Source organism: Balaenoptera physalus (genome assembly GCF_965194825.1).
Source record: "Balaenoptera physalus genome assembly, chromosome: 5".
In the NCBI taxonomy this organism is placed as follows: Eukaryota; Metazoa; Chordata; class Mammalia; order Artiodactyla; family Balaenopteridae; genus Balaenoptera; species Balaenoptera physalus.
In genome coordinates, this window is record NC_138884.1 from 98,380,794 (window position 1) to 98,394,911 (window position 14,118).

A 14,118-nucleotide genomic window follows, 5' to 3' on the forward strand; every position below is an offset into this window, starting at 1 on the left:
TATAGCCAAGTGTGCCTTGGAATGTATTCCAAAGACAAATTGTCCGTGATTTGGGGACTGACTCCTGTTTTGTGTTATCCTTACCTATTTGCTGGTTCTCAAGAGGTTGAGAGAGGCCTTCTAGTCAGATGCCTTTAAGCCCCTGCCACCCTCATGGAGAACAGGGTCCTGAGGTGATGGGCACATTCCTTCTCCATCGGCTGGGACAGAATAACCTTCAGTTGCAGCCCAAGAACAGTACTGTGACTGTAGCTAGCGTACTGCCAAAGCATGAATAATTGTGATGAGGCCTGAAAGATAAGTCACGGGACGATGCCAAGCAGATTTCTGAAAAGATGATCCCTGGTTCCAGCAGCTGCCCCGCAAATTCTGAGGTCACCAAAGGTCAAGATGCAGAGAGCCTCCCCAGAGAGGGTGGGGCCTTGAAAGCAAAAGGTCACGGAAAGCGCTTCCACTGAGGTTACAGGTGCTGAGTAGTGGGGTCCATGCTGGTCTTTCTCTGCCTCAGAGACCCCCTAGCCATCCTCGTCCATCGTTAACTCTTACCTTCCACCAGACTTGGCTAGAACAGCCTGAGACTGCCCAGCCCCATTTGTGACAATGGCACTTGGAGAAGGCAATTCTGTCTCTTCCGAACCCTGGTCTCGAAGTATAATTTTTTTCTAAAATGAGAAAACAAATCTCACAATGGCTGGTATTGGTGTCAGCTGTAGAGCTGAAATAATACAAGCGGACATTTGCACTTGTGAGACAACCAGAAGACAAAGAAACAAGAGGGCATTAGCGGCACAGATGCAGATGTATGTGAGGCTCATTAGCAGACAGTGACTGTGAGAGTCTTGTACAGAATTCTCTGTAAGCGACCACAGACCATCAGTTATCCCTCCAGAAGTGTTCATTAACTCCTTGCTTTGTGTAACACAGGACCTAGGGACTTCAAAACAAGGTATAGAGACCTTCAATTATCCAGTTTGTGCAAGAGTGATTATGGATATTTGAAACACAGAGACCCATCCTCTAACTTCACATCAGCCAATAGCTGCCACATTCATTCCAACCAGAGTCCCTAAAATCTCCCAACTGGCCGTGTTTGCCTCTCGCCTTCTCTTCCTTCTGGCTGCCCGTTGGCAAAAGTGTGGGAGCCACCAATTGGCTGAACGGAGCAGCTGGAGGGAAGGTAGCAGAGAAGGCGTAAAGAAGCCAGGCAATTCACGGAGAAGTTGGATAGACTGGAGTAGACCGTAAATAGCCTGAAGTGAATTCAGTTACCCTGTTTATTGGCTCATCCCATTCCCCGGAGAAAGGAACGGAGGGGCACGAGGGCATGCGGAATGTGAGGAATTGCTGAGGAGGTTCTGCTTTGGTGGCTTGTCATTTGCCTCCCAGCCTCACCCGAAGAAGGGCTGAACCAAGCGGGGGAGTCAGCTCAGTGCAGCGTGTGTGTTTGTGAGTAAGATAACATCTACCCTCCCCAGACATAATGCATGGTGATCTGATGTGATTTTAGCCCCTCACCCCACACTTTCAAGACGAGAGTGAGCCAAGTCCCAAGATTCCCCCACCTGTAACCAGAAGGTGGTGACAGGTGTAGAAGTGGATGAGGTGAGGGCATCATTTTGGGTGTTTCTGGAGGGCAGCAGGCACACCATCACCAGCTTTGGAGTCAGCAGCTATGGATTTGAATTTTGGTTCTGCTTTTTAGTAGCTGGTTGTTCTTGTGCAAGTTACTCACCCTCTCTGAATCCATTTCATTTCCTCAGCTGTTAACTGGAATGTTGTGTCCCTCAGAGAGCTGTTGTGAGGTTAGAGGGGAGAAGTTCTATGAAATTCAGTGTGAGAGGATGAGGTTAGAAGTGAATGAGAAGACTTACTGCGTTTGTCCCCGTGCCTAGCACGTAGTAGGTACTCAATGAAATTAAACTGCACCAAACTTGGTTACCCTCTCATAATTTGTGTTAGCAAGAAATAGCATATCAAACAGTATTAAAAGGGGGAGAGGATACAACACAGCAAGGAGTGTTGATCGTTATTGCAATGGCGTTTCTCTAGCCAGCTCTCAGGTTTGGGAAGGCATACGGGTCGGCTGGGAAATGTTTCCCAAGGCTCATCTTGACCTCGAAGTCCATATTGATGTCATCGCTCATTCTGCTTAATTGCATGCTTTGTTGACATAAACAGAATTTTTGCTTATTTCTAGTTGGCAGATATCGGAAACGTAGGCCTCCTAAGCCAATACAATTACCTTTTGACCTCTGGAAAGTTTGATCCAGCCAGTTTGGAGAGAGGGCGCTCAAGAGCCAAGGTTTTCTTAGGTGACTGTGGGGCAGAATGGACAAGGATGAGAAAAGTAGTCAATTGTTGTTTGCAATCAGACATACCCACATGCACATGTAAGTGTAAATGGACTGCCCATAGAGAGACACAAGTGACGTGAGTTAAGATTTTCTAATCTCTCTGTTTCCTTAAATAATAAGTGGATCATATAGAGAAAAGAGCCAAGTTTTCTCACATCTTTGGAACAAGGGAAGGTTATTTGAGTAGAGTTTCCTCTTACTGATTTTTAAAGGAATGAGATGGACTCATCCTAAAAAAAGTTCAGGTGGTTTTGATAGATTATTTTTTCCATCCAGAAGATACATTAAGTTCATCTGTTTCTTGATTCCCAGGCTGAACGGAATGCATTTAGAGTTCCAATTTTGGGTCTTTTATCAGGAACACACACGAAATGACCTACTTCTGTCTTTTTTTTAAAAAAACTTACAAAACATACACAATTACACAAAGACAAAGGAATCTATGTTTTGTGACTGTGTGGGATGTTGTCAAATTTGACTTTGATTAGGGCTTCATTCTGGTATAAACAGATGTTTGAGGGCTCAGGCATCTTTCAGGGCCCAGCTCCGTTGTGTGCGGAGCAGATCAGCAGCTTCCGAGGTGAAACATCTATGTGGTTGCCTAAATGGCACAATTTGAGGGGCACAGAGGTGCCCTTTACACCGCAACTATCTTGCTTACAGCTGCAGTGCATTTGGCCTTTGTTTTTAAGGCATTATCTCCACCAGGCTGGCCTAGAAATGCAGAGATGTGACATTACCGCAGTGTTTCTTCATTATCACATTAATATGGGTGAACTCGCCAGATGAGCACGAGTCCAACAGGTGGTGGAGGGGCAGGAAATTTAAAATTTTTAATTTATATTTTTTGGTGTGGGGAAATGGAAAAGTTCTAGAATGTAGGGCAGTTGTCTGAAAGGGAGAAGTCCAACCTAACGGGACAAGGTGGATGCGAGTGCCACCTTCTCTGACCTCACAGTCCCCCGGGTCAACTCTGACCCCCAGGGGCCCAGTGAAATGTTCTTTGGAAGGAGATTAATGAGGCTGGATGAAAAACAGAGACGTGCCAACCCCCATCCCCCCACCTGCCCCAAAGAACTTGTGAATGTCAGGAAAGTTTCGTGGGGATTCAAGATTGGATCGAGTGCTTTGGTTTATATGCAGGTGCCCCCAGGGCTGTGGGGCAGTTGATCTGAGTTGGACCACCGAGGCACCTGGCAGAAATGCCCACGCCTGGTACTTATTTCAGCAAAAAACCCTTAGCCAAACTCTACAATGTGCCGAGCTCTATCTTATAAGCCGGGGACGTAACAATGAACAAGACGTGGACTCTGGCTTCATAATTTCTAAACAAAGGAACGTTTGGGTAATTTTTAGCTTATGTTAATGCAACCTGGCATGTGAAAATACCTATGAAGGTTGGACACGTGTCATGCCCGTAGCTGAAACTCTTCAAGTTAATTGCCTTATTTTCCTGGCAGGAAATAGCTCATAACACACACATAACTTGAGCCAGGAAATCAGCTGCAGCTTAATCAATATTTAGAATGTGATGTGTCTCTAATCGGTGTTGGTTTTGTACATAACAGAGGTAGCCACGACTCATGGCGTAGCAGCTGCCCGCTGGGTCTGCTCCAACCCGCAAGATGCCAGCTTCCTATGTTACATAGGTGCCCACGAGAAGGAAGATTGCAAAACCTTCCTGAGGGATTTAGACCATGCTCCTCAAATCACATATAGTAACTCTGAGGTCCTCTTTGGGGCTGGCATACCCCCATCATATTAGGGACATCACCCTATCCCTGAAGTTGCTCTTCTCTTGTTCCCCAGCTGTCACTAATGTTTCTCTCACTTCTTTAAACATCTATCTCAGTCCATGAAATTCTCGTTGTTGTTGTTGTTGTTTTTTGGCTGCGCCAAGTGGCTTTCGGGATCTTAGTTCCCCAACCAGGGATGGAATCTGTGCTCCCTGCAGTGGAAGCACGGAGTCTTAACCACTGGACCGCCAGGGAAGACCCGTCAGACCGTGAAATTCTACCTCTTCCTAGCCTAGCTCCAACTTCTCATCCTACTTAGATCTTTATTGAAAGAAACGTTAGCAAGGTGTCAACATACCCATGAGGGACCCTTGGCAAAACAGCAAATCAAGCCCCATCAACCACGTGTATAGGAAATGATGCCTGATTGGGTGATTCATCTTATTTCCCCTATGTGATTATTCCTTTAAAAAGTATATCTTCTGTCACTCTGTGTTCTTTAAAACTCTATAGCACTTTAAGTGGTCTTCTAATTCAGCTGATTATTATATGATCTTGTCATCTTTGAAAATGGCTGTAATTTAAAATAATGACGAGAACACATTTTCATAAAAATGACAAAATAAATAATACCTAATAATACAAAAACTCTATCTAGAATAAAAGTTTGATAGTCTATAACAGTGATCTGCAAACTATGGCCCCCGGGCCAATCCGGCCAGCTACATTTTTCTGTAAACAAGGTTGCACTGGACCACAGCCATGCTCACTGGCTTGTGTGTTGTCAATGTCTGCTTTCTTGATACCACACTAGATGGACATCAAGCGGCTGAAAAACCCAAAATAATTACCATATGGCCCTTTTTTACAGGAAAAGTCTCTGACCTCAGATCTAGCATAGCACCACTGGGTAGAAATATGTGAGCCACAAATTTGAGCCACATATGTAATTTCACATTTTCTAGTAGCCACACTAAACAAGTAAACAGAAACAGGTAAAATTAATTTTAGTAATGCATTTTATTGAACTCACTGTATCTTAATCTTATCATTTCAACATGTAATCAGTATAAAAATTATTAATGAGATTTTTTTTTATCCTTTTTTGTGTTCAGTCTTTGAAATCCATTGTATCTTTTACACTTACAGCACATCTCAGTTTAAGTGCTTAGTATGACTTGTGGCCACCATATCGGATAGCACACATCTAGGACCCATCAACCTGGAATTTACTTTTACTTCACTTGAGACTCTGAAGCCAGTGAAAACAAAATGATCTTCATATGCGTATATGTAGATTTCCTTAAAAACAGAATTTCAAGAAAAAGTCCTGGAGAGAATACACAGTCAGGTGTCCCATACCTTTATCATTCTCATCTGTCACCACCCACCTCCACAATGATGAGCCTGGGGTCTGGAAATATGTGGGTCACCAAGCAAAAGTGAAACTATATTTAGCATGATGCTGTGCTTATTAACGTGGAAAAGTGGGCTGGGGCATTTTTAGCAATAAGATGTAAATGAATTAACTGCACTTTCCAATGAAATTTAAGGAAATCAGACAGCTCTGTTTAAAAGAGGTTTTCGCTGGAGTTCCTAGCATCAGCAATAAAAATGTGATTTAAAAAAACTGAGGTGGGAGAACGGGGCCTGGGTGAGGTATTAAGGTATACGTGAAAAGAACGAGGAAGAGGTTTTAAGTCATTCTTTGAGAAGGGACACAATGTGATATTTAATATACCACAGCATATCCTGGACTCTGCTCCCTATTGTCTCACTAAATAAGCAAATGTCTCCTTCCGGGGAGCTGAGAAAGGGAAGCCTTGGGGGCATTTGGACTGAGGAGCGCAGGTCACCCATGGGCACCACTCTGGTCCAGCTCCCATCAGCACCAGCAGTCTCTGGCTTCGGCTAAACGCTGCTATGGGCTTAATAGCTCGATTTGAATCTTGAGAAGGGGGCCACGTCTCGGCACATCTGGCCAAATGAATAAACCATCGCTTGTGGACAAATGCTGGCTGTATCTGTCTTCATATGAAAGCAGAATCAGCCTGGAGTTCTTAGGCAGCTGTGGAACGGCAAATCTTTGGTTTCATGGTGTGTGCTGTGGGGTGGAGAATGTCAGAGTGGGCGTGAGGAAAAGGAGCCAGGCTTCCGGGCCGGCCTCTGCTAAGCCTGCAGCTGCGGGATGTCGGAGAACATCCCCTCGGGGTTGCCATGTCCTCGTCTGAAAACTGGGGTGGGCTGGCTTATCACCAAGGGCTTGTGACCCTCATATTCCCGTGTCCTTTTGTGTCTTTATTTACCCCCCTTCTGTCCTCTGGCCAAACCCGGCTGCTTGCTAGACCCCCAGGACAGCCGCCTGTCCCTCCTTTCATGTCTCTGTTTAAACTGTTCACACCACTCGCAGTGTCCTCCCTTTGCCTCTCTACCTAAAGAACTTCTCTTCATCCATCGAAGCCCAACTGAAATGCCATTTCCTCCATAAAGCCTTTCCCAGAGCCCCCAGTCAGAATTACTGTCATTTGGTGCTGTGTTCCCTTAGGATTTGCATTTAGTTTGACTGGAGTGCAGGCCATGTTCTGCCATGTGTCTGCTATTTGTAAACGTGATTCTCTGATTCCAGACTTCGCGTGTTACTCACCTTTGGCCCTCCTACAGCCTTAAGCCAGAATTGAAGAAAGAGGTCCCTATTTCTTCCTTCTTTGGAGAAGACCACAGTGACCTTTTTCTTTAAACTTGTGGTTAAAATATTTATAGCCTAACATTTACCACTTTAGCCATTTTTAAATTTATAGTTCGGTGCCAGTAAGTACTTTCACATGGTTGTGCAGCCATCACCAGAACTCTTTTCACCTTGTAGAGCTGAAACTCTGTACTCATTAAACCACAGCTCCCCATTTTCCCTCCCCCCAAGCCCTGGTAACCACCATTCTACTTTCTGTCTCTGAATCAGACTACTCTTGGTACCTCATATAAGTGGAATCAGACAGTATTCTTTCTTTTGTGACTTTTATTTCACTTAGCATAATGTCTTCAAAGTTCATTCATATTATAGCATGTGTCAGAATTTCCTTCCTTTTTAAGGCTGAATAATATTCCATGTGTGTATATACCACATTTTGTTTATCTGTTCATCCATCAGTGGACAGTTGTGTTGTTTCCACCTTTTAACTATTATGAATAATGCTGCTGTGAACCTGGTGTAAGTCTATGAACATATCTCTTCCAAGCCCTGCTTTCAACTTAGATATAGACCCAGAAGTGGAATTGCTGGATCATATGACAATTCTGTGCTTAATTTTTTAGGAACTACAGTACCGCCTTCCACAGTGGCTGCACCATTTTACATTCCCACCAGCAATACACAAAGGTTCCAAATTTCTCTGCATCCTCTCGAACACTTGTGGTTTTCTTTTTTTAAAAAAATAGTAGCCATTCTAATGGGTGTAAATTGGTCCAAAGTAACCTTTTTGCTATTGTGTTACGGATGTCTAAATCTCAAAGTCACATTTAGAAGAAGAGCTCTTAGCATCCATCCATCCGTGCCTCATGATCAAAACATTGCCTTAATTTCAGGACCAAACTTTCCAGATTTCTTCTGGAAGGAAAGTCCACACTGAGAGGGCTTCATCATCTAAAGAACTAGATAACTAACACAACATTGTAAATCAACTATACTTCAATATAAAATAAAAATGAAAAAATGAAGAACTAGATAAATAAACCTGCAGCTAAAATCTTTCTTGGCACCTGTGGCGCCATGCATGATGAAAGAATCAGACAACACAGCTTGTGGTCCACGCCTGCCTGTGTGTGATTTGGAGCAATAGAAACCTCTTGCTGGCCCATTCATCATGCATGCCTGTCCTAGCTCAGAACTTATGGAGAAAAAGCGCCCCAGCTGGCATCCCTGATATGTGTTCTCTCCGGTGCACTTTGAACTCTTCTCCCATCCTTTGATTTGGCTGCATTTGACCACCATTTGAAGTCAGGACAATAGTTTGGAAATGTCTGGAGCTGGATTGCCTCTTTTTCACTTTAAGGCACGTTCACTGCTCCTGGCTTTGTCGTGAACTAGCTCCATCATTTGGAAACCAACTCTGGAATGTTTGCCACGTAGATTTGAAAGTCCCATCTTGATGAGCAGATGCTACTGAGTCTGGAGAGGGAGTTTAATGTGGCCTAATCTTCATTTGTGTGTATGTTGGTTTTTCTCCAATTATTCGGTAGTGCTTTCGACATCTTTTATCTTCCACTTTCATTACATTATGTAAATGGATATTTTTTTCTTCCAGGAAAATAATGATTCACGTATCTGTTAATATGATCATTTTTAAGGTTTCTCTATTTTTTTTTTTCTTTTCAGAATTTTGTACCATCTTTGGGTAGGCAGACTTCCCTGACGACGTCGGTGATACCCAGAGCTGAGCAGAGCGTGGCTTACAAAGACTTTATTTATTTCACTGTCTTTGAAGGAAATGTTCGCAACGTTTCTGAAGTCTCGGTGGAGTATTTATGCTCTCAGCCTTGTGTTGTCAATTTGGAAGCAGTGGTTTCATCTGAGTTCAGAAGTAGCATTCCTGTGTACAAAAAAAGGTGGAAGAATGAGAAACATCTTCACACCAGCAGGACACAAATAGTACATGTGAAATTTCCAAGCATCATGGTTTATAGAGATGATTATTTCATCAGACACTCCATTTCGGTATCTGTGGTGATACTACGCGCCTGGATTACTCACCGATATAGCGGTGAAGACTTGAATGTTAAATGGGAGGAAAACTTGCTACATGCTGTAGCGAAGAATTATACCCTGCTGAAGACCATCCCACCTTTTGAACGCCCTTTCAAAGATCATCAGGTGTGCTTTGAGTGGAACATGGGTTATATTTGGAACCTTCGAGCAAACAAGATTCCCCAGTGTCCTCTTGAGAATGGTAGGTCGTTTGCCTTGCTAGGAACCTAATTCTCATTTTTTTTCAGACAGCTTTGATCATAAGAGGAGGGCAGGGGAAAATTCTTGTATTAGTGGTGGGGGACAAAGCAAATGGAATCTGTAATTTTGGACTTTGGGGACGAAAGAGGAAAAGTGAAAAGGTGTTGAGAAGAGACAGAGTAGCAGAGAATAGGATTGAACAGGGAGGTGAGAGAGGGACAAAGAGCCATGGAAGGGGTACCTTGAGAGGCTTGGATCTGCTTTGCACTGGAAAGGAGCTTTAGTGCCACTGAAATGAGGATCAGGAGAATCTTCCTCCCCGTCTCCCTCAAAAATCCCACATGTGTCAGTTTTCGTGCAGCATTGGCTTTTCAGCCAAGCCTACCTGGGTTCAACTCCTGGCTCTGCCACTTTCTGCCAGTGTAACTTGCAGAGTCTCAGTTTTCTCATCTGTAAAATGGGGGTAATAAATAACAATTCCCTCAGGGCAGTATTGTGAGAATTAAATGAAATGTGCTCAGCACAATAATCATCACTCAGTAAAAAGTAGTAGCCACAGTGATGATAGAATGCAAACTCTGTATTGTATCCTAAACGTCACAGGGTCACAGCCACTGAAGGATCAATAGAGGAGGCTCCCGTGCCCTTTCTCAGCCTCTTTGAAGCACTGGGGTTGGAGCTCTCTGGCTACGTGCATTTAGAAGAAGGGGGGCTGAAGTTCTCTCCACTGTTGCCTGGGCACCTTGCTGTATGGACGCTGAGCGCCCGCCAGCTCCTCTCCATATCCAGGAACGGAAAGCCTATCCAGGCATGCTCCCAGGCACCCGCCCGGAGTCGGGCAGTGTTTCCTAAAGTAGGAGCCTAAGACCACCTGCAACAGAACCACCAGGGCTCTTGTTGCAAATGCAGATTTCCAGTCCTCATCTATTTCCTGCTCAGCCAGGATGTGTGGGGCGCAGGGCCCTGGAATCCACATTTTAAATACATTCCCATGACTCTGATGCACCTTAAAGCTTGAGAACCTCTAGAGCAGGGATAGAGCTGGTGGGACTTTGAGTTGCAGTGGCTGGACCCCCAGGCGGGCTTGGTGGGTGGAGGAAGTCCACAGGCCTGTGACAGCAGACCCAGGGACGTGCCTGACACCTCTTAGTCTCCAAGAGGACTGGTTTGGAGCAAGGTGACTTCAGGACACAGTGAGAACACTGGCAGTGAGTATTTCCTGGGGCTACCCCCGAACATCCCTGCATATAATGAAAACTTAAAGGGCCAGAGCCCACTTGCTGTAGAGCCAACACATTTGGCAGTAAAAAAAAAAAAACTCTTTATTTTGAAATAATTAGAGATTTGTAAGAAGTTGTAAAAATGGGAGAGAGTCCCCTGTATCCTTCCCCCAGCTTCCCCTAACTGTGACATCTTCCATAACTATAGTACAATGTCAAAACCAGGAAACTGACGTTGATCTAATACTCTTAACTAGACTGCAGACCTTATTCAGCTTACACTGGTTTTTACATGCACTTTTGAGTGTGCGTAGTTCTAGACAATTTCATCCTACATTTTATTTTAATAGCCCTCTTCTGTGTCTGGCTTATGTTTGTGCAGTGCTTTAAATACAGAAATAACTAGAAGAAGAAGACAAATTCCCTTCCTGTGTGTGCGCACATTGGGGGTAGGGCGGGGTGGGCAATTAAGCCTCTGAAATCGTTGAGCTGCATGCGTTTTGATGATCAGTGTGCGTCCCTCTTCCAGGCAGAACCCCATGCTAGTATCCATCTGGAATGCCTTCCGCAGGGATATCTAATTTGTTAAGGAGAAGGAAGCATGGGGCACACGCAGCCACAGTTTTGCTTTGCCTCCGATTGATTTTGTCAGGGCTTAATGATTCCATTTCATGTTTGGCAAATCACATATTTCTCACTGAAGAATGACTGAATTGCAAGCTGGAAGTTTTCAAATGAAGTCATTTACGAACCGGTTGAGTACTTAGGGCTCCTGAACATACCCTGAAACTGTGAAACGTCTTTTCTTTTCTTTTGTTGTTCCTTCCCCTATTCACAGGGCTCAGGAACAGCACAGAGGGTTTTTTTTTCTCCCTGCCTCCTTCAGACCAGTACTTTTGGGTTGAGAACCAGTCTAAGAACGCAGAGGAAAACCTTTTCTAAGAGTCAGAGTCCCTGGAAATAGGTGCGGGGAGCTTCAGCCGCCCTCAAAACCAACTGTTTGTACGGCTAAGAAAAGGGGAGCACTTCCTCTCCCTCCCTTAAAAAGACAAATCAAAAGAGTGCCTGCAGCAGTCCTGTCAGAGTGTCCACGACCTCTGTTCTTGATATTGTCTGCGCGATGGAAGGGGGCCAGGCCTCTGGCTTGTTCCCAGCAGGGGCTTCTTTATTCGGCTCTTGAAGAACAAGAGTCAAGTGGGAACAACAAGGTGGCGTCAGGGCGCCACGGGGGAGCTCTCGGGCCTGGCCTCGTCACAGTCTGCAGCCAGCCCTGGTGTGGGGGGGGGGGGGGAGACATTTTCTGTGTCAAGTGCCTGATGTCATACAAGAGGTCTGCGTCTGAACTAAGCACCCACTGACTCGCTTGCCTTTTCTTTTTTTCTTTGCAAAGAGAGAGCCCAGCCCCCACGCACCGATGTTCTGTGAGTGTGGCCGCAGTCCCCCTCCATCAGAGCCTTAGCTTCGGCTCCCAGGCCCCGAGCTGTGTGCGCCCAGACGCTCTGCAGCTTACCTCCTGGGCTGGGACTCTGCCAGGCCGGGCCGGTGGGCTGATTGTCGGTGGAGGTGCAGCCGGCTTCTGTCCCGCCCCGCTGAGTAAACCGACCCCAGATCAGAAGCCGGCAGCCTTTCAGGACACGTGTGTGCCAAGGCTCGGCCACGTGCCCTTCGGATGCACCTGTTCCTCCTGCATCCTGGGCGTGTGGGCCATCGGCGGCTGGGTCCCCCCTGCCTGAGGCCACTTATTGTCCTTTCCCCCGGGGGAGGGCACCGGCCATTAGCTGCTGCCCCTCACCAGCCACACGTGTGCCTGACTCACCCAGAGGAAGAAATCAACCACACAGGCCGGTAGCTCTAGGGGCGCACCTGGACTTGACGTCCTGTTTTGACAGGTCAGCTAGCCCTGCTGCTTCTATCTTCGGCCCGTCACTGCATATTCAGTTGCTTCTCACCAGTGTTTGCTGTCATCTTAGTCTAAGTCCTGTCTGGACTCCGGCCATAAGCTGCAAATGGCCTCCCCACTTGCCCTCGTTCCTCACACGGCAGCCGGTGCAAGCAGCTCACCGCACCCCCTGCAGGCGGCTCCTCCCATCACATCAGGAAGGGTCAGCCATGTCCCTTAGCACGGCCTGTGGAATCTGTCCCTGTCCCCTTGCTGGCCTCATCTCCTGCCACGCTCACCCTTGCCCACCTGTCCCAGCCACGCAGACCTGCTTGCTTCTCCCTTGATGTACCAAGTTCGCTCCCAGTTTCGGACATCTGCATTACTGTCCCCTCCGCCTAAGATGCTCCTCCCCCACATCACTACGTGGCTTGCTCTCTTATCTCATTCCTACCTCTGCACAAATGGCATCTCATCCGGGACAGCTTCCTTGACCACCTTATCTAAGGCGGCAGCCCCACCCCTGCTACTCCCGTCCCATCGATATCCACCTTTTATTTCCTTCACAGCCTTGGCACGGCTGGACCTTGTAATTAAATATATGTAATGGCTTATCTGCCTGTTGAGTGTCTCCATACTAGAACACAGGCTCCATAAGTCCCGCTTTGTCTGGTGCCAGTGCCCAGCGCGACGCCCTGCACGCAGCAGGCTCGCGGTGACTGTTTGTTGATTGAGTGATGAATGCTGTGGGCCAAGGGGCAAGGACCCTTTCTCTCTTAGCTGATGTGTGACCATCACACTGTGACAGCACCCTCACACGGCTATCGTAGGGAGCATGTGGGGATGGGCGGCAGCCACGAGCCTTCCCTAGGGCCAGCACACTCTGAGGCTTCCCGGGTGGAGCCCGTTTGGGCTGAGCTGGTTAAAGCTGCAGTGATTCTCCTTTGCAACCACACATGAGCTCACCTGCACCCTGCACATGCCCTCTAGTTTGAGTCTGTGATCTCCCACCCCTATGCCTCGGCTAAAGAAGCTTCTTTTACAGGCAGCTGCCATCCCTGGCTGCCCCCCAACACTCCCCCACCCCCAGTGCCATCTTTCATGTCTTCCTGGCAAAATCATACTCATATTTCAGTAGCCAGCTCAAATTTCCCCTCCTTCCCCCAAAGCACTTTTCTTTTCTTTTGATTCCCACATCAGAAATTAACTTTCTACCCTCCAGCCTCCCCTAGTTCTCTGTTGGTACCCACCACCCCCTTATGATGCGTATCATGTTCAATTCAATAAAGATTGAACACCTATCACGTACCAATTTCTTTACTAAGTCTGGAGGCTCAAAGATGCAGACATGGTCCCTCTCTTTAAGGTGGTTTTACAGGAAGTAAACACAGCTACCAATCGTAACAGCTACTTTCCCTTACTGAGCACTCGCTATGTGCCGGGAACTGGGCTAATTGCTTTGTGCGAGTATCTAATTTAATCCACCCTGTGCTCTACTGTCGTTATTTACAGAGGAGGAAACTGACTCAGAGAGGTAGAGTAATTTGTCTAAGGTCACACAGCTAATAATGGAGCTAGGACTTGAACCCAGGTCGTTTGGTTCCCAAACACCATGCCTAACCATTAAGCTATACTGCCAGATGACATCATGAAGCTATTTACTTATTTAAGTCACTTATTCATTGAAAAAAGTTACTGAGCAGTCGACGTGTTAGGCACTTTGCTAGGGTTCTTCACAGAGGAAGTGCCATTTGAACAGAAACTTGAAGGATGAGTAGAGTTTTCACTGTCAGAAAAGGAATAAAGGAAAGGCATCCAGGCAGAAGGGAAAAAAAAGAGGAGGCAATGCAGACTGTTGGGGGAGTGGGGACTAGCCTACATCCCTTGGTGTGAGGGATGGCAAATGAGTTTCGTCTTGCACGCCAGCCCAGAGCAATGGGGGTGGCTACCTAGAGCACAGTGCTGAGAGGGATTCTGAGGCCGAGTCTGT

The 14,118-nt window shown here is 46.3% G+C and overlaps 1 protein-coding gene across 1 annotated transcript in view; it reads left to right on the plus strand.

Annotated features, from left to right (window-relative positions):
* The window catches only part of SEL1L3 (SEL1L family member 3), a 101,005-nt gene that overhangs the window by 3,721 nt on the left and 83,166 nt on the right, over positions 1 to 14,118 (plus strand). The window contains exon 2 of the mRNA XM_082464549.1: positions 8,460 to 9,030. Coding sequence (XP_082320675.1) covers positions 8,460 to 9,030 — 571 coding nt within the window. The remainder of the gene's footprint in view (positions 1 to 8,459; positions 9,031 to 14,118) is intronic.